Consider the following 20,153-nt stretch of genomic DNA (forward strand, 5'->3'; position numbering starts at 1 on the left):
GCGGGGGACGTCACGTACGGAGGACGTCACGTGCGCGTTGACGAGGCTGCAAGGCGATTCTGTGCTTTTTTTTTCATTTCCTGCAGTGTCATTCTATGAAGGACAACACGTGGAATGTGACGACACAAGGCCTGAATGACCGCACACTGAATTGGAATGACCACACAGGGAATGTGAATGAATTCACACGCGGTGTTCACGATTACCCAGAAAATTGTGAAGGATTACACGCACACAGTGCGAATGACTACGTACACAATTGTGAATGACTACACACACAATTGTCAATGGCTACACACAATTGTCAATGGCTACATACACAATATGAATGACTACACAATTGTGAATGACTAAACACAATGTGAATGACCACACAGAATGCTCGTTGACATTCTGCAGCATTTCTTGGAGATTGTGTGGATCTGGGGTTTTCTATTTTTGTTTACATTAAAACTGACAAGGTGCATCCCTGTTAGGTGAAGGAGATCCTGTTAATCGGATGGCTTTATCTTCTTCCGAATCTTGCCACCAGCAGCACTCGCTATTGGATACACCGACTCTTAATTTACGGACGTTATGACGTCACGCCGCAATGTGACGTCATAACGCCTGCACGTGTGATCGCATATCCGTTGCCCTCATGCGTCTCGTTTTATCTCGCGTTCACGTCACTCATCTGTATCTCCGGTCTATAGCCCTCTCATCTCTATCGTTAGTTAAGCTCTCATCTCACTCATCAGTATGTCTTATTAATCAACTGCAATTGATGAATGTGTAGGGGTGTCAGGGGGAGGATTCCCACCAATAGGAGGGGGAGTGGGACGGTGACAGGAGAAAGGGGAAGAGCAAGCGAGGGGATATAAGGGAGAGGACGGGTGGGAAGAGGGGTTGGTTAGCGGGAACGAGATTGGGACAGGTGTGGATGGGAGAAAAGGAATAAAAGACGAACCCCTTGCAACCTTGCGTCGGCTCTCCTTTACAAATGTGTGCACTGTTAATTGTCTAATGTTCATAGCGTGGCATTTGGATAGTCAGTTTAACACTTAGTAGGCTTTCGCGACCAATATTATTCATGATAAAGGTTTTTGGGTTAGATCGCGTTATTTACGTGTCGTAACCCTCCACCACCCGACACGGCCAATCAGCACGTTGACAAAAGACAAATAGTTCACTACTTTAGCCCACCGGTGTGTTGAAGAGTGAATCCACAACATTTACAGTTTGAGTACGACGTTTCGCTGGTAATTACATCCAGCATCATCGGGCAATTCGCCAGAATGGTAAAGCCCTCGCTTGCTCCCGGTCTTAAATAGAGCAGCAGGGTGACGTGGGGGGGGGTATTGTACCCCCCCCTCCGCCTCAAATCACTGCACCTGAAATGAGTTAAACTATGACGTCATCCTGCTGCTCTATTTAAGACCGGGAGCAAGCGAGGGCTTTACCATTCTGGCGAATTGCCCGATGATGCTGGATGTAATTATCAGCGAAACGTCGTACTCAAACTGTAAATGTTGTGGATTCACTCTTCAACACACCGGTGGGCTAAAGTAGTGAACTATCTGTCTTTTGTCAACGTGACACTTTTTTGCTGATTGGCCGTGTCGGGTGGTGGAGGGTTACGACACATTTATAAATAACGCGATCTAACCCAAAAACCTTCATTATGAATCATTTGGATTGTTTTACGAACTCCACGATTGGAGGAAAAGGGCCATCACTCACGGTTTAAGCCATCGTTTGCGTTCACAAAGACAAGCAATCGATGAGCTTGCAGGGCCGTAGATACACCACCACGACTGCACTGACTGCACTAACCACACTGGCTGCAATCGACCAGGCCAACCACACACTTTCCCCTGTTTCTCACCATGCCGAGCCACCCCACCTCCCCCAGACCCCACAGGCCACACAACATCACGTCCTTGCCGCCAGTGGCCATTAAACATTCATAAGGAACTCTCAGATGTACGAGCCAATCGATATTTACTGTCTTGCAATTAACTTACACACATCGCACATGTAAAAATGCAGGAAATACAATGCATGGGTCAAATATAGCGTGTCAAATGAGGAATGCGATCACTGTGAAATCCGGCACGTGCGGTGCTAAGTGCGCTGCACCCTAAATCCACAGGGCCGAGTTCAATCCCAGTCGGGGGGGGGGGGCATGATCAGCGGTGAGTGACGTCTGAACCGGTGCTGGGACTCCCTTTCTCCAACCAGCACAGACACAAGCACGGTGAAGTATGGTCAATCCACGTCCAACACAGTGTGGGGAGGCCCTCATCTGGTAGTCGATTGGCAAAGGCGGTGTATATGTATTATTGTGATTCGCAATGCGTAGGTTACACTTTATTTAGGTACTGAAACTTCTACTTTGTAATTTTTTGGTTTCATAGGGAAGTAAAGAGGCGGAGTGAAAGCAAGGCGATTCCAGGAACGTGGAGCAGCAAAGCCGAAATACTTTTTACCAAAGAACGTTTTAGAAAATGGAATTTATAGCAGGATTAAGGCTACATTTCGGAGGCCATGGGAGTTAGAAGACTTAAGTGGGCCTTTAGATAATTTGCAGATTTGTTTAAGAAGACCCTTAGTTTTAAGCCATCAGTGGCATCCCTCGTGCATTTAAACTATAGGGACTGTGCTATTGTTTAAAAAAAAACAGGGTTACATTTTAAAAATGATAGATTTCAGCTGAGAAAAGTGTAAGATAACCCAAGAATACGTAAAAGCAGTTTCAAAAAAATTAGATGTCTATATTCGTCTCATGACATGTGTCACGTCATTTCTTGCAGAGAAGTGCAATCTCACTTTGTGTTAGAGAACGTCCCAAGGAAGCGGATATCACAGAGCTACCTCTGAGATCCCTTCAAGTGACCTCTGGTCCTCACAGTGAGTGGGGAGTTTTCTCCTTCCTCATGACAGTCAAACTAATATTCTAAATTCTCAGAGCTGGAATTTAGCAAAAGTACCGAACAAAATGTGACTGGACGGAGACCATCACATCAATTCTGCCTGAATCTAAATGCAGGTTTTCAGTGGTGCCAGCTCAGTGTTCTGACCTCTGCATAACCTGGCCATCTGACATTAAACCTTGTATGTATATACAGTGAGGGGAAAAAAAGAATGCAAAAAAACATACTCTGATAATATATATATGCATTGTCCTTGACAATGCATATATATATTAGAGACAGCTTTCTTTTGAGCCTCGTCTCATCATGGGATCTCCTACTGGCAAAGGAGATCCCATGATGCACAGTGAGGGAAAAAAAGTATTTGGTCCCCTGCTGATTTTGTACGTTTGCCCACTGACAAAAAAATTATCAGTCTATAATTTAAATGGTAGGTTTATTTGAACAGTGAGAGACAGAATAAGAACAAAAAAATCCAGAAAAACGCATGTCAAAAATGTTATAAATTGATTTGCATTTTAATGGGGGAAATAAGTATTTGACCCCTCTGCAAAACATGACTTAGTACTTGGTGGCAAAACCCTTGTTGGCAATCACAGAGGTCAGACGTTTCTTGTAGTTGGCCACCAGGTTGGCACACATCTCAGGAGGGATTTTGTCCCACTCCTCTTTGCAGATCTTCTCCAAGTCATTAAGGTTTCGAGGCTGACGTTTGGCAACTCGAACCTTCAGCTCCCTCCACAGATTATCTATGGGATTAAGGTCTGGAGACTGGCTAGGCCACTCCAGGACCTTAATGTGCTTCTTCTTGAGCCACTCCTTTGTTGCCTTGGCCGTGTGTTTTGGGTCATTGTCATGCTGGAATACCCATCCACAACCCATTTTCAATGCCCTGGCTGAGGGAAGGAGGTTCTCACCCAAGATTTGACGGTACATGGCCCCGTCCATCGTCCCTTTGATGCGGTGAAGTTGTCCTGTCCCCTTAGCAGAAAAACACCCCCAAAGCATAATGTTTCCACCTCCATGTTTGACGGTGGGGATGGTGTTCTTGGGGTCATAGGCAGCATTCCTCCTCTTCCAAACACGGCGAGTTGAGTTGATGCCAAAGAGCTCCATTTTGGTCTCATCTGACCACAACACTTTCACCCAGTTGTCCTCTGAATCATTCAGATGTTCATTGGCAAACTTCAGACGGGCATGTATATGTGCTTTCTTGAGCAGGGGGACCTTGTGGGCGCTGCAAGATTTCAGTCCTTCACGGCATAGTGTGTTACCAATTGTTTTCTTGGTGACTGTGGTTCCAGCTGCCTTGAGATCATTGACAAGATCCTCCCGTGTAGTTCTGGGCTGATTCCTCACCGTTCTCATGATCATTGCAACTCCACGAGGTGAGATCTTGCATGGAGCCCCAGGCCGAGAGAGATTGACAGTTCTTTTGTGTTTCTTCCATTTGCGAATAATCGCACCAACTGTTGTCACCTTCTCACCAAGCTGCTTGGCAATGGTCTTGTAGCCCATTCCAGCCTTGTGTAGGTCTACAATCTTTTCCCTGACATCTTTGAAGAGCTCTTTGGTCTTAGCCATGGTGGAGAGTTTGGAATCTGATTGATTGATTGCTTCTGTGGACAGGTGTCTTTTATACAGGTAACAAGCTGAGATTAGGAGCACTCCCTTTAAGAGTGTGCTCCTAATCTCAGCTCGTTACCTGTATAAAAGACACCTGGGAGCTAGAAATCTTTCTGATTGAGAGGGGGTCAAATACTTATTTCCCTCATTAAAATGCAAATCAATTTATAACATTTTTGACACGCGTTTTTCTGGATTTTGTTGTTGTTATTCTGTCTCTCACTGTTCAAATAAACCTACCATTAAAATGATAGACTGATCATTTCTTTGTCAGTGGGCAAACGTACAAAATCAGCAGGGGATCAAATACTTTTTTCTCTCACTGTATATAGAACTTTTCATACATATAGCCTTACCTCTGGCAGAGGGGTATGCAGCTGGCTGGTCCTTGAAGCCCTGGGCCATTCCTAGGACAGCCCAGCATGGCTCACTTACTCTGATTTCTAATTGTTATGGAAACATGGCCGTAATTACCATGCACATACTCAGAAATGATTGCATTCGCTAAACATGGCCCTTGCCTTTGGTCGTGCCCAGTACCATTGAGCTGATGAAGAGCACCCCTGCAATGTATAAAATCAAGGTTAATTTTATTTCCATCAGTCTCATACCCTCCATAGTGCCGGCGATGTGACGCATTAACCTATGGATTCATCTCAATGACCGTGTGCTTCCGTGTTCTCGGATATTCACAGCGGCTCACTGGCACAATGAGCTCTCATCAGACACGGCCTACGCACACGAGGGACACTGGCTTCCTCTGACATCCATTCCCATTGAGTCCACAATGACACCGCGAGCGCAGGGTTTGATTACAGGGCCGACACAGATGACGAATTAGAGGGTTGACACCAATGCATCTTTCTTGGAGAGCTAATGCCATTCCAGAGCACATGTTAATACAATGAAAGCTCCTGCGTGTGTTTTGAGATTCGTTTTTTTTCTTCTTCAAATGACACTCTTCAGCACAAATAAAGTAAAGGGTTATAATAAAGATCACCTTGGTTTGCTTTGTTTGATAAAGGCTTCATCTTTTGGAGCCCTATCTGGACTCCTCACTCACAAATGTAAACGATACCACATCACCGCAATTGTCAGGTCACTGCATTAACTCTTCATGCAGTCCTTGATAAATTAAAATATCACCCTTAAAATATCTTCAAGGTCATCCAAGGACTTGTCGTCTCTTTCTATCTCTCATAGTCTATGTCAATTTGCGTGTCTTTCTGTTCTCTATGTCTAATAATAATGCTTTTTTTATCCAGGAAAGCCTCACTGAGTCTGAATACTTTTTCAGGAGGATGCTGTGTAGTGAGGTTTAGCCAATACCATTAATGAGTGTTGAGTATCTGAGAGTTATCAGAATACCCAGAGAAAACACAGAAATAAGGAGTTAACACTCAAAACTCTGCACAGATAGATTAAAAAAAATACATGACTGTACTGACTGCCATTTCCTCACCACCTCATACTCCAGGCTATCCTGTTCCTCACTGTATGTCTCTGTCTCCGCATCTCTGTGTATAGTAGATGACAAGGCCCTCACCATTATCAAGATCCTCCATTGACTCGCTCCTCCTTGCCTCTCTCGCAACTCTATTCCCCCTCCACAAAATCAACCGATTGTACTTGTAAATACCCCCCCCCCCCCAGTTGACCTCTGCTCAGTGTCAGTTTGTTCCTTCTCCACTGCTGCACCTCCAGCTGAAACTCCATGCCACTTGCGCTGTTTAGGCCCAGGCTTAAGGCATTCCTGTTCTCCTCCTTTACCGTCCCTCTCTCTATGAATTGCTTTATTTTCCCTGTCTGTTCTGTAGCCTCCCATCCATCACTGTCCTCTGAAAAGAACCCACACAAAATCCCCTTGCACCCATAAAACCCATATCTCTCATATTTGTCTAGAGATGCAGTCACGTAGTGGAGTGGGGGGTGGGGGTTGCAGATTCTCATCTTAATCGATTAACGGTCTTTCTGAAAAGTGCATATCTTTACGTCGCCAACAATGGGGTACATTGTCAAGGGGATGTGTGCTTCAGCCGTCTCGTAAAAAAGTGAATGTGGTCTTAGAGGCGACACAAATCTAACCGGTGTCGCATTTTGTCTCGTGTGCAGAGGCCCATCCGGCGTGACTTCGGGGCAGCACCGACACAAGGCTCCTGGCGGCGTGCACAGCAGGAACGACAAGGAGACAGGCAGGATGCCTTCCTTGCCTTTAATCCCAGGGCCTACCATCGATCCCTCCGCAGGGAAGCACAAAGCCTAGCAACAGTCACATCTGCATGCTATAGGTCACTACACTGCATTACTTTCAAACGCATGTATTTCCATTTCAAAACAGGCCTGTCTGAAACGTCTCCGGGGGTGATGGCAATGAAGCCACAATAGGCACGTTAATCCTATTATTAGGCTGTCGCAGCCTCTGTTGACCTTTTCTTCTCATTTTGCGTGCATTCACGGGATGAGGAGAAGAGCTACATGTACGTGAAATTCTCGTTTCCCCGCTGGGGGTGGGGGGCGGGGGAGGTTTTTGGGACCAAGGTTATATCTAAATGGTCTAATTTCTCCCTCAATTTACGCGGAAGCAAAAAGCCGCGAGACACGTTTGGCATTATGCAGTGCCTGTCCGCAGGGCCCCGCCGCGACCGGCAGGCACATAAACAGACGGAATATGCCCTGCAGGGGAGTTGCAGAGTAATGGCATTTGTTACCATGCGTCAGAGCCTTGCCAACACCAACCGATACGTGCGGCGGACAATTTACTAAAATACCTCCAGTTTGGAATTGCGCTTACATCACCGTCCTAATGGCTCCAACAGTCACGACTTGCGGGTGCTTGTGCATTTCTGGTAGGGTGGGTGGGAAATCTGTAAAAGAAATACCCCCTGTAAAGGAGCGCTGTGCCATAGCGACTGTGGGGATGCACTCTTGGGCACCATGTAGGGTTGAGCAATGAGGTGGTGAGCTTCAACGGTTTGCAGCCCGCCCCTCAGTGGTGGAAATTCCGCATTCATATGATGGGAGAGAGTCTATCCATAGGACAGCCATCCGTTGACTTCCCCACAAAGGTGTACCCATTTTAATGACCCTCGAGGAACGATGGGCTGAGCGAACCCCATCCAGGATTTGAACATGCAACCTTCCGATTGCGAAGGCGCTCATTATATCTCTGAGCCACCCTGCCGGTACCGAAGAAGAATATCTCGCAATGCCAGAAAACATGAAAACTACCCGTACATGTATTGGCTTGGCAAATAAATAAGAAATAGCATCCTCCAATGTCTTGACAAGGCGTAAACAATAACAAAAACCCCAGGACAGTAATCTCAAGAAGAGGACGTTCTGGGAAAACAAGCACAGGTGGCAACCGCAGCGCATCACTAAGCCGGGGTGGAGGGGGTGGCAGCAGCCGCCCACCGGCGAGCTCGGCACACGACGGGGAAATGAGGGCGCTTATCGGTGCGCGGCACCTGCCCGCGAGACCGGGGCTTCGTGCGCGCCACTTGCGTCCCCGCTGCAGACGCTGCTCACGACGCGATTCTGCCAGCTTAATTACCTGGGTGCCGCCACCCTTGCCCTCCCCCACCGGGCCCCGCGCGACTACCCGCGCTCGCACCCCAAGAGTCACCCGCTTGAACACCCACCTACCCCATACCCCCTTCCGCCGCCACCATCGCCGCTGCTGCCGCCACCCCTCCCCCTGCATCTCCATCTCTCTATCCCCAACCCATTCATCCAAGCAGCTGGGCTGACAATTACGGATTAAATTTAATCATGAAAAAGCTCATGTTTTTTGCCGATTGCTTTTTCTGTAATGTATGAAATCATGAGGATGCGACCCCGGGCTTTAAAATGCATCCCCCGCGTCGCAGCTGCATTGCACGTGTTTTGCCCGGAATTGGGGTGCGGCGGCACGTGATTTACCTCTCTCCGAGGGCGGTGTCTGGGATATTGAGGAAGGAGGGGAGGTCAGGAACGTTGACGACCGGGTAGCCGTGGATGGGGACCAGGAGCGTCTCGTCACCCTTTGGGGGGGCGCGGGGCGGGGGAGTGATGGGATGCAACACGCGGAACAAATGGAAGGCCACAAAATGTGGCAGACACACTCACCACACCTGACACCACACTTCAGGAGAGTCAAATCATCGTTACATGACACAATATGTAACCACACAAACCCAGCAATGATTTACAAGCAATATACAGAGCCCACGTATAATGACTGAACAGGAACCTATTGCTTAGTCCCTTCGACAGTAACCTAAAAGTCTATTGTTAGTGTACTCTGCATTAAGTTAATAAGCACGGGATTGATTGTTGTATATTCACCCCCACTTGATAATTATTTATTTGGAGAATTTGTAACGATAATATCAACTTGTATCGTGCACAGTATTCACTCACCCACGTAACATTGCTGACTAAAGTCAGACATTTCGTACCAATGTCATCTCAAAAGCGAAATAAGAAAATCACAAAACACGTTTTATTTATAAAATATGTATTTCCAAGCAATGCCACTCAATGATCTCTCCCTTGCAAAATATTGGAAAAATAAGGTATCTTTATTAGCTTGTGTTACCTGTGACCAAATCACCCATAATTCACCGAATCTTGTTAGATCTCAGAAGCTAAGCAGGTTTGATCCTGGACAAGGGCTTGGATAGACAACCTATAGACAGCTATAGGGCAACGTGGTGGGCAGTCAAGGGCAGTTGAGCATAACCCATTGTTGTGTTATGCTGTCTTAATCCCACTTCTATGCTCAACGCCCTCACTACCAACCCAGAGTGACAAAGTAGGGTCAGAGAAACCCCCCACGACCCACACGGTGTGAGAAGGCCCTCATCCAGCAGTGGATTGTACGTAGCTCATTAATAACCAATACAATTATTGCAGTAATTGCCGTGTGCTACCCGCTACGATAAACAGTTCAGAAACGTGATCATTAAGGAGACAAAACAAAGTGAACGACGGTACGTTTGCAAGGAAGCATGGAGAGATGCATGCTTGGAATTATATGAAGACACAGCAAGAGGAAAAAAACATGGATTTGTAAACATACGCAGATTAATTACACCATTAAAGCTGCTAAGAAAAGCAAGTGGGCTTGAGCGCGACACGTGCCACTTGAGGGGACGATGGCTGATGGTCAAGAAACAGTGACCAAGCGGCGCCAATGAAACGGGACGCGTCTGCGCAGACGTTCACCGGGGAGACGGAGCAATGAAATCGGCTTGCGCGCAGGCGCTGGATGGATTAGTACATCACATGAACATGATGGGTGGCGATGGCGTGGGGGAGGCTTTTATCCAGCAGTGCATTGATCAAGGCTGATGATGATTATCATGATGATGATGAATTAAAGACCAACCTGGCAGTGGACGCGGATACAGTCGTAGTAGTAGCGCCACTCGTCTGGACAGAACTCTACACACACGCGTAATGACAGCCCGGGCACCAGTGCACCCTGGGAACAGACACCACAAAGACAAAGATCACCACACGCCTGATTTTAGACACCAGCGGTCTATCGATTGCAAATGCAGTGAGCTAACGGTTACACCATGGGGGCAACTCCCCTAATTTCTCAGTTAAAAAGGTGACAATGTACATTTCTTGTTCTAGATATTTCTGTACGTGCAGCATACTGGTAAGCGTTTTTGTTAACTGTTTTGTTTTCATTTGGTTACCGGTTATGCAAAAAAATGATTTGAACAAGTTTAGTTCAGAGTGCATCATCAGAAACCGCAAGCACTTTTGACGAGTCACCCACCTTTTTGGAGTACTTCACTTGAAAGTGTTTGCTTTGCGGAGGAATAATGTGCATGTTAATGCACTCAGCTGAAATGTTGATAAGTTTCTGAAAAACACAGGGGAGTATTAAGAAACGTTGTAATATTAAGATATCTGTATTTTCCTCAGTGCCACTTTGAACAATTTGCAATAATTACCCCCCTCCCCCCCCCAACTTTATTTCTCAGTTTCCATGTTTCTGATCTAAGTCATGGCTGGCAATATGCACTTATTGAAAACGTTACGCTTCAGAGACAAAGCCAGGCGGTGGTGGCTACGCACGCCTGTAATCCGGCGCTACGGAGGCAGCAAGGGTTGGTGGATCATTGCGCGGGCGTAACCTGGCTCACCAGGAGAAGGTGGTACAGCATAAATGTCGACTCCGGCTGTTTCGTCTGTATGGAATACAGTGTTTCCCCCTCACATGTGTGGGAGTTTTTTTTCCGGGTACTCCAGTTTCTTCCCACATGTAAACAATCATTAATTTGCTGATAACACTATAATATAAAGGGAACCGTAGAGTTTGGAAAATGTTTGGTTCTGGTTCCCCGTGTGGCTTCCTTTCCCTCTCGTCTGTGGTTCCCCCTCGCCCCTCGACGATGGTGATCGAATACTCGTGCGAGTTACAAAGTGAAGTGATCTTCTATGCTGCTTTTAATAAGCAAGTTCGACTTTCCATCAGTGCTTTATCCTGCGCTCATTTGCATTCTTATACCATAATTTTGATTCCAATACTCTTTCCCACGCCACCCCCCAAAAAAATGCACGGATGTAATTTGTCTAGCGTACTTTGTTGTGCCTTTTATTTTGCTCATATTTATCTTGAGTCCAAATTTGCAGTCTTCATTTTGCAGTTCAATCATTTTCTGTAATTAGTTTTCCGTTGATATGATAGAACAACTCTACCATCAGGACATACAAGATGTAGAATGCTTCATTCATTTACGCTCATACCATTATTTAATAAAAAAAACTATTTTCATGAAATGTTGTTGTTGCTATGAATAGATTTTCTGAGTGCAGACCTCCTTATCTGACTTCTCTGAATTGTATGTTCCTTCTATATTTACTCCATCTCAAAGTAGCAGTTGCATCATGCATTTCTTTATGAAATGCCTAGGGTTGTGAACGCTTTGATGATTGCTTTAGCTTTTCAGTGAACATAATGCCATTTAAAATCAATAACAGCCAGACACCGTGGTATGTGATACACATTTGTCTCTTTCCACTCAAGAGACGAGAAAAAGGGGCACATGGATCAGAGGATAAACATAAAGCAGACACATCACATTGACTGTTAACGAACAACAACAATAATAATGATTTGTTTTTGATTGAGTCTCCCTCTTTAACGCCGAGGAATCTCAGAGCGCTTTGCACGCAATCGGCGATTTACACCAAATCTCATCTCAAACATTTGTATGGGCACCCCCAGTGGCAGCTGTCAATAAACATTTCATTACATCATCCTTGGGAGTTGATGGTTGGGATTGATGATGGAGTAGCAGGCAAAGAAGAGCTCTTACATGAGAGGACGACTCTTGTGAAGACGGAGCAATTACATCCGATCACATGCAGAATTTACATTAATTTTGGCATCAAAGGACCATGGGGGAGAGTGAGAATGTGAGAAGGATATTATCCAGCAGTTAATAGGAAATGGCTGATGATGAAACCACGAATAAAACTTTATAATAAATACCCCTTTAAGGCATAAAAAAACATTTTTTCAAATAGAAAAATGTTATAAAGTTCATAGCAGCAATGCAATAACCGTAACAATATATCAATCGACTAAAATGAGCAAATTGACAATGTGGTAATAATTACACAACTCTGCACAAATTAATAAAAACAAATGCGCGTAATTATGGCAATGAAATGTAGTCAATAAAGCATTTTAATCGGTAATGACAGCAAAAATAAATAAATCATGGAAACATAAACACTGCTTATTTATTTTAAAAGCCACAAAACTTGAAAGTGACAGATTTACAGTAAGGGAAACTATAATTAAAACAAAAAAAACTGCCATTAAATATTTCTATCATGTTTAAAGAACGCCAAAATATGGAGATTAATTAAAAAGTCAAGCGCACCTCAAAAGAAATCCTTTGCCAATCAGCCTTCTGGAATTATAATTTTCCAGCAACGGTAGCAGCAGCTAAATCCTGGATTGGAATTAACTTTATAAATCTCACCAGCAGGGTATATGGCTGGTTAACCAAATGCGGCGAGATTTCCAAATGTTATTGGGTGGCAAGAGTCAATCCACCAACACCACGAGGCCTGTTCACTTAAAAAAAAGCATTACGTGCCGTCGTGGAGAATTGTGATAAATATGGACAAAGTGTGTAATAGGGTTGCTTGCTACATATTCCAGAACAATTAAACGAGCAGACAATTAGTGGCTCAAAATATGTCCTGAAATTGAAAAGATCAATATCATGAAGGTCACAATGACCGGTGCTATTTAAGTTACAATGCTTAACTACTAGCATACTTCTATCGGTTCCTGAAACTGTTCCACATGACAAAAATGCAGTCCTGTGCAAAACACACACAGCCATTGTGTATATGCCAACAAGCCGTCATCATTTCCTGAAGAATTGCATTGTGGTCTTCTTATCTTCGGCCACCATCTCAAAACATGTGAGCAAATGTGACCGACTGACAGCAGCAGAGATGATGCAGTGATGGACAACTGTGGGCTGGTTTATCATAATTAGGACTCATCAGCACAGCAGAGTCACCCATGTTAACTGCTGCAGTCTCCCTCTGAGAACCATATATGTGGAGTACCCACATCCCCACGATGGGGTGCATGAGTTTGGCTAATGCCAACGGATTTTAAATGCGAAAATCACAAGAGAAAAAAACATCATGACAGAATCATAGTGCAGGCCGTAAAACCACATATTTCAAACAAGACAAAGAAATGTGTAAGAAAAACACAATGTTTGCATTTCCTGAAGATGAACATGCACTTCTTCATGATATGCTGATGGTTTTTCGCTTGCGCGCAAAGGCTGTGTACTTTTACACATTTCTGTCTCGTTTGAAACTCATGGTTTTCCAGCCCACATTATTAGTCTGTTTTGATGGGTTTTGACTCGTCAATTACAGATTTAATGACTCTTGCACAGCCAACACCTGATCTCCAACGTCTACTCTTACAGTATCCCATCACTTGACTCGACATCTTCCCGCACCCGTAAACGGTTTCTCACCGACACCAATAAACAACACCACATCCCTCCAATCCCAAGATGCCTCCGCTGGCTCGCAATCAAATCCTGGATCAACTACAAGATCATCTTAACTCGTCTAGATGCTTCACGGACTTTCCTCGGCCTACCTCTATCCCTCTCACCTTGATTTACTCTCCTTCAAGTGATGGCCACTCCAGCAACCAAGCACGTATTTGGAAACCCCAAATAAACCTCCACTCAACAAAGGGAGTTTGCTCCTCTCTGCCGCTGTCCTGATTAGCTATATTTCCCCTTCTGCGCACTCATGCTGCTGATTATCTTACCCTATACTAGTCGAGGCTCAATACTTTCCTCATCCCTTCTGCTTAGGATTGACTGTATTTTGTCTATGTAGATGTATGGTCATTTTATCGATCCATTGTTGGATGAGGGCCTCACCATGCTGACACGGTGGTGGGGATTATTTGAGCATATTTCATCACACTGCTCAGTCCAGGTTGGTGACGACGTGGAACACAGGCGTTTTAAAACAGCATCGCACAACAATGGCTATTGCTGCACTTGCCATAGCTTTTCTCTATCACATCAAGCCACACTCTTATCTCTTTGCCCTTTCTGTTCTACAGTCTTCTACCTCTTACTCCCTTCCCCATTGTCAAGTCTTCTTCATCTGCATGTCCACCTTCCTGTACAGCATCTTTAAATATACAGTATTTGCATTAACGCTCGTTCGAATACCAACAGTATTATACTGGATACACTTACGTCCGGGGGCAGTACGGGAATATCTACTTAGAGAAAAGACAGACAATTATATTCGAGTTACCCTGTTACCACTTTGTTGCAGCAGACATTCTGGCACGCTGTTATGGTATCCCCCATCTCACACTAAACACGTGTAATTGAGCGTCAGTGGTGATGTTGCTGCGTGCACTGTCGATCTAGAGTTGTCACTCACCATGGTGGGGCCTCGGGACCAGGTGAGGAATCAAGGCCAGGTGGGTACTAAAAGTACAGTGGAAACTCAAAGGAAGGTAGAAGTAGGATTGCCCCCGCCAAGGTACAAAGGTACATAGAAGCCAGGACATATTGCAGGAAATAAAAAAATATATCACAATACCAGGACAGGGGAGAACGACATGTTAATGCCTTGTCTTCAGTGGTATATTATTCTGCTCCTGAAAAAAGCCAGGACCGTTAATGTCCCGCAGAGACTTACATGTTTCCCAGGACAGCTACCCCAAAAAGGGAACAATCCTGGGAAAAACCCAAAGCAGAATACTAATGGGAAGGTGCGAATCTAAGTCTGGCAGTGCTCGAGGCCGGGAAGAGTGAGCGGCAGAGGTGGCTGTGGAGGCCGGAGTTACCACGTCCTGTGCATGCCGTTTCCCCAGCTCGTAGCCTCCGAAATGTAGGATCCCAGGCTTGGCCTCGACCACTTGGTTCTTGACAATGTTCCTGAAGGTTCCTGCAAAACGGCCAGCTTTTTTGGAACGCGACCTTTACCGCGAAATGACAAAGCAGTCATAATAATGTGAAATTATCAAATTCAAAGGTGCACTGCCACCGCTGCGGTTCTTTCTGATAACGGCAAGGCTTTGTAGTAAAAAAAAACAGAACGGAAGAGAAATAAATGAAATTTCATAACCTTACTGATAAAACGGCGCTGATTTGACAAGATGTGTTTAATCTCTAAAGCCGCAAGGGTGGGTTGCACGTGCATTCAGAACGTACGTGCACGTATTGCAGCGTAAACGGCATTCTCTCCGGGGCCCTTTGCTCAACACGCTATGAAATTTAAAACACTTACAATTTATTCATGAGAAATGCACATAAAGTTAATATTACTGAGCAACGAGTTATCGAATTACATTGAATGGTTCCGAAATAAACTCTTTCTTATACGCTTGTTCAGGGCAGGTCTGAATCTATGAGCATCTCCACCATGACACATGAAATTGACCATTTGTATAATAAAAATAAATTATTACGCTTGTTTACCCAGGAAAGCCTCACTGAGCTTCCAATTATTTTTCAGAAAGGTACTCCCAATTTTTTTTGCAGTCAAGGGCAATGTTGCTTTGTGCATCTAAATTGAGAAATTTGCAGGCAACTTTATTTTGCATTGGGATGTTTGCAAAATATGGGGGAGAATATACAAACTCCACACAGAAAGGCTGCCGAGTCGGGAATCAAACCTACGCCATCCGAGCTGTGAGGCACAAGTATTACCACCTTGCCACCCTGCCACCCTAATGGCCCTTGTACAGGAACAGCTATCTCAGCGTGGGCTGGTATTTAGCTGCATGCTGAGTTTTGGCAATGTTCTGGGCGTCGAGATGGTGGGATGTGTGTATCCGCCAAGCATCGAATAATTCACTTCCCCCACACTCCTGCAGTGATTCAATGAATAGTCAAGACTCGGGGCTGCGTTTCAATTTATAAATCAAATATATTTAATGTTGCTCATTCTGTCTCATTCTATTCATTATCTTTAGTGTAACTTATATATGTACATGTGAATAATAACCAGATGCCAAACAAGACGTGGTACAACTGGGAAACACACTGGAGAGTATACAATGCAACCGCAAATCCTACACAGCACTAGCCACATTCAATGATATCAACATCTCTCTGCGCTGTGCAATGCAGGCAGATGCAGCAGACGAAGATGTCTGCAGAACTCACTTGTTTGGAGCAAGTGGTTGGGCACCAGCCTACGGGGCCCTACGAGGCTTGGGCTTCTGGTCCGGGGAGCAGAAGGCCTGGCGGGGTCTGGGTGATCCTGGGGTTGGAGTGCTGGCCTCCACCTGCTCAGCTCCCCCGAGGAGTAGGGCCTGGCCACGGTCTGCATTGTGCGGCTGCACCTAGCAGACAGTGGCATGGCAATATACTCGCTTCATTCAACGAACACGCGCAGTCCCCACGGTCCTCACACCTGCTCTGAGAAAGATCACACATGGGCACTTCGACCTGCCCTGCCAAATGGCCTACTTAACCAAATTGGGCAAAATAGTAAAATGGATATTATCCATCCTTGTCCAACAGCTGCGTCTTGTGTGTTAAACTAACATAATTGGGAAAATGTAGGATATTATCATCAATGACTGCAAATGGTCTGGAATGGACTGAAATTAACTGACAAAGTGCCATGGGCAACAATGGATGGACACACAATGGATTGACACGTGGTAAACTCACACCAAACTGTGGCCAAGTAGGTGAGAGAGAAAACAACCGCCAATTTTTTTTTATTATTCTTTGGGTCTTTCGGTAAAGTCACGTAGATAGGTTCAAAGAAAATAACAAAATAACAAAAAACTACGACCTTTCGATCGCAACACAAGCGGTCATCAGTGTCAAAACGGTGTTAGACCAGAGGACGCCAAAAGGCGTACAGCCCAAAGACAATGCACTATCAGAGTAATGAGAGCTCGGGGTGAGCATCTACAGTGAGGGAAACAAAAGTATTTGATCCCCTGCTGATTTTGTACGTTTGCCCACTGACAAAGAAATGATCAGTCTATAATTTTAATGGTAGGTTTATTTGAACGGTGAAAGACAGAATAACAACAAAAAATCCAGAAAAACGCATGTCAAAAATGTTATAAATTGATTTGCATTTTAATGAGGGAAATAAGTATTTGACCCCCTCTTAATCAGAAAGATTTCTGGCTCCCAGGTGTCTTTTATACAGGTAACGAGCTGAGATTAGGAGCACACTCTTAAATGGAGTGCTCCTAATCTCAGCCTGTTACCTGTATTAAAGACACCTGTCCACAGAAGCAATCAATCAATCAGATTCCAAACTCTCCACCAAGGCCAAGACCAAAGGCTGGAATGACCTACACAAGGCTGGAATGGGCTACAAAACCATTGCCAAGCAGCTTGGTGAGAAGGTGACAACAGTTGGTGCGATTATTCGCAAATGGAAGAAACACAAAAGAACTGTCAATCTCCATCGGCCTGGGGCTCCATGCAAGATCTCACCTCGTGGAGTTGCAATGATCATGAGAACGGTGAAGAATCAGCCCAGAAATGCACGGGAGGATCTTGTAAATGATCTCTAGGCAGCTGGGACCATAGTCACCAAGAAAACAATTGGTAACATACTACGCCGTGAAGGACTGAAATCCTGCAGCGCCCGCAAGGTCCCCCTGCTCAAGAAAGCAAATATACATGCCCGTCTGAAGTTTGCCAATGAACATCTGAATGATTCAGAGGACAACTGGGTAAAAGTGTAGTGGTCAGATGAGACCAAAATGGAGCTCTTTGGCATCAACTCAACTTGCCGTGTTTGGAGGAGGAGGAGGAATGTTGCCTATTACCCTAAGAACACCATCCCCACCGTCAAACATGGAGGTGGGAACATTATGCTTTGGGGGTGTTTTTCTGCTAAGGGGACAGGACAACTTCACCTCATCAAAGGGACGATGGACGGGGCCATGTACCGTCAAATCTTGGGTGAGAACCTCCTTCCCTCAGCCAGGGCATTGAAAATGGGTCGTGGATGGGTATTGCAGCATGACAATGACCCAAAACACACGGCCAAGGCAACAAAGGAGTGGCTCAAGAAGAAGCACATTAAGGTCCTGGAGTGGCCTAGCCAGTCTCCAGACCTTAATCCCATAGATAATCTGTGGAGGGAGCTGAAGGTTCGAGTTGCCAAACGTCAGCCTCGAAACCTTAATGACTTGGGGAAGATCTGCAAAGAGGAGTGGGACAAAATCCCTCCTGAGATGTGTGATAATTTGGTGGCCAACTACAAGAAACGTCTGACCTCTGTGATTGCCAACAAGGGTTTTGCCACCAAATACTAAGTCATGTTTTGCAGAGGGGTCAAATACTTATTTCCCTCATTAAAATGCAAATCAATTCATAACATTTTTGACATGCGTTTTTCTGGATTTTCTTGTTGTTATTCTGTCTCTCACTGTTCAAATAAACCTACCATTAAAATGATAGAGTGATAATTTCTTTGTCAGTGGGCAAACGTACAAAATCAGCAGGGACCAAATACTTTTTTCCCTCACTGTACATCATGGGATCTCCTTTGCCAGTAGGAGATCACATGATGAGACGAGGCTGAAAAGAAAGCTGTCTCTGGTGTGGACCAATCAGTATCAAGGACAATGCATATTATCAGAGTATGTTTTTTGTTTGCATTCTGACCACAAGCATTGTGTCTAATGCAGACATGATTCCTTGTAAAAAGTTTCAGTTTGGTGTTTTAACATCTCAACACCTGTTTTGTTGCCAGAAAAATGGGGAAAACCTATTCTCATATTTTGGTACTGGCAAAGGAGGTCCCATGATCACGTAGATAGGTTACAAAAATAATAAAATAAACAAAACAAAAAAACTACGACGTTTCGATGCCAACACAAGCGATCGTCATCAGGAGGGAAAAAGTCAAGATTCGTTTATCTTATCTCCCAATTTCCAATTGTAATTATTAGAAACAACATGAAGACATGAACATCTGGAAGTCATACAGAAAGGAGTGCATTATTCGAAGTTAGCGAATCCCCTTTGGACAGTGATATTAAAGAACTACTTGAGATCCATTCAACTGCTTTTCATCCACATCTTTACCGCCCTTTCTAATGTGCCCTCCTATATGATATTCTCGGGCTTCATAGCAGGAAATATGAAATTAAGCGACAAGACAAATTCAACACGACGTTATGTTTTTGTGCAGGGGCTGATGACCAGCCTGAGACCATATGGCACCTTCAGTGTACTCGAGAAGGCAGATGAATCACATGGTGTCTAAACCCCCAATCTCAGCAGCTGCCAGCTGAGTGTCCTCTGACGGCCATTCAGACTCTTTTGAGCCACCCGGCACATTTATTGGCCCATGTTTGTTACTGGCATGTTGCTCATCTTGTGGCCTAACTGTTAATGTATTTTGATGAAACACAATCCATGCTGAGAAGTACACATGGCTGTTAATCTTACTGCTGCTGAGAAGTACACATGGCTGTTATTCTTACTGCTGCTGAGAAGACTTGCTGTTAGTGTTACCGCTGCTACCAATGCTACGACTATCACCACCAGCGGTGTTGCTAACCCATTGGGGGACACAAACAGAATTTATCTCTGAGGGCCCCTTTATCAATTGATGAAACCCTGGTGATATGACAGGAGAGATATAGACAATAAATTCGTCGTAGTAGTGAGAGACGATATAGATGCTGACAAGACAGAGATGAGACATTCATTGAGGTTTTATATTAATTGCGATAGCTTGTAGTTTTTTTTTAAAGATTTGAATTTGAGCTCATATTAGACGCACCACGATTGTATTTAAATTAATTCAGGGGGGCTTCAGCTATCTGGGCCACTCTGCTTGTGCTTTCACGTAAGCTAACACCTCATTGGCTTTGCCTGGTAGGATGGGCATGGTTTAGTTTTATGTGTTTTGGTTATTTGTTTACCTTTCTTATACTTTGCACTACGATCATGTTTTTTTATTGTTTGTTGTTGTAACGTTCTTACTGGACAGCCTGTGAAAAAGAGCTTTATAGCTCATCGGATTCCTCCGGTGTCAATAAATCTTCTGATTATAATTCCAAGCGCCGCCACTGATACGACCCTGACT

The 20,153-nt window shown here is 44.7% G+C and overlaps 1 protein-coding gene across 1 annotated transcript in view; it reads right to left on the reverse strand.

Annotated features, from left to right (window-relative positions):
• Positions 1–16,402, reverse strand: part of CFAP221 (cilia and flagella associated protein 221) — a 62,248-nt gene extending 45,846 nt beyond the window's left edge. Inside the window, exons 1-5 of the mRNA XM_032965451.2 lie at positions 16,238–16,402; positions 14,914–15,014; positions 10,315–10,401; positions 9,913–10,008; positions 8,463–8,563 (exon numbers count right to left, since the gene is read on the reverse strand). Coding sequence (XP_032821342.2) covers positions 8,463–8,563; positions 9,913–10,008; positions 10,315–10,368 — 251 coding nt within the window. The 5' untranslated portion in view covers positions 10,369–10,401; positions 14,914–15,014; positions 16,238–16,402. The remainder of the gene's footprint in view (positions 1–8,462; positions 8,564–9,912; positions 10,009–10,314; positions 10,402–14,913; positions 15,015–16,237) is intronic.
• Between the last annotated feature and the right edge of the window lie 3,751 nt (positions 16,403–20,153).

This window comes from Petromyzon marinus, chromosome 34, assembly GCF_048934315.1.
Source record: "Petromyzon marinus isolate PM22_M1 ecotype Great Lakes invasive population chromosome 34, UKy_Petmar_22M1.pri1.0, whole genome shotgun sequence".
NCBI lineage: Eukaryota > Metazoa > Chordata > Hyperoartia > Petromyzontiformes > Petromyzontidae > Petromyzon > Petromyzon marinus.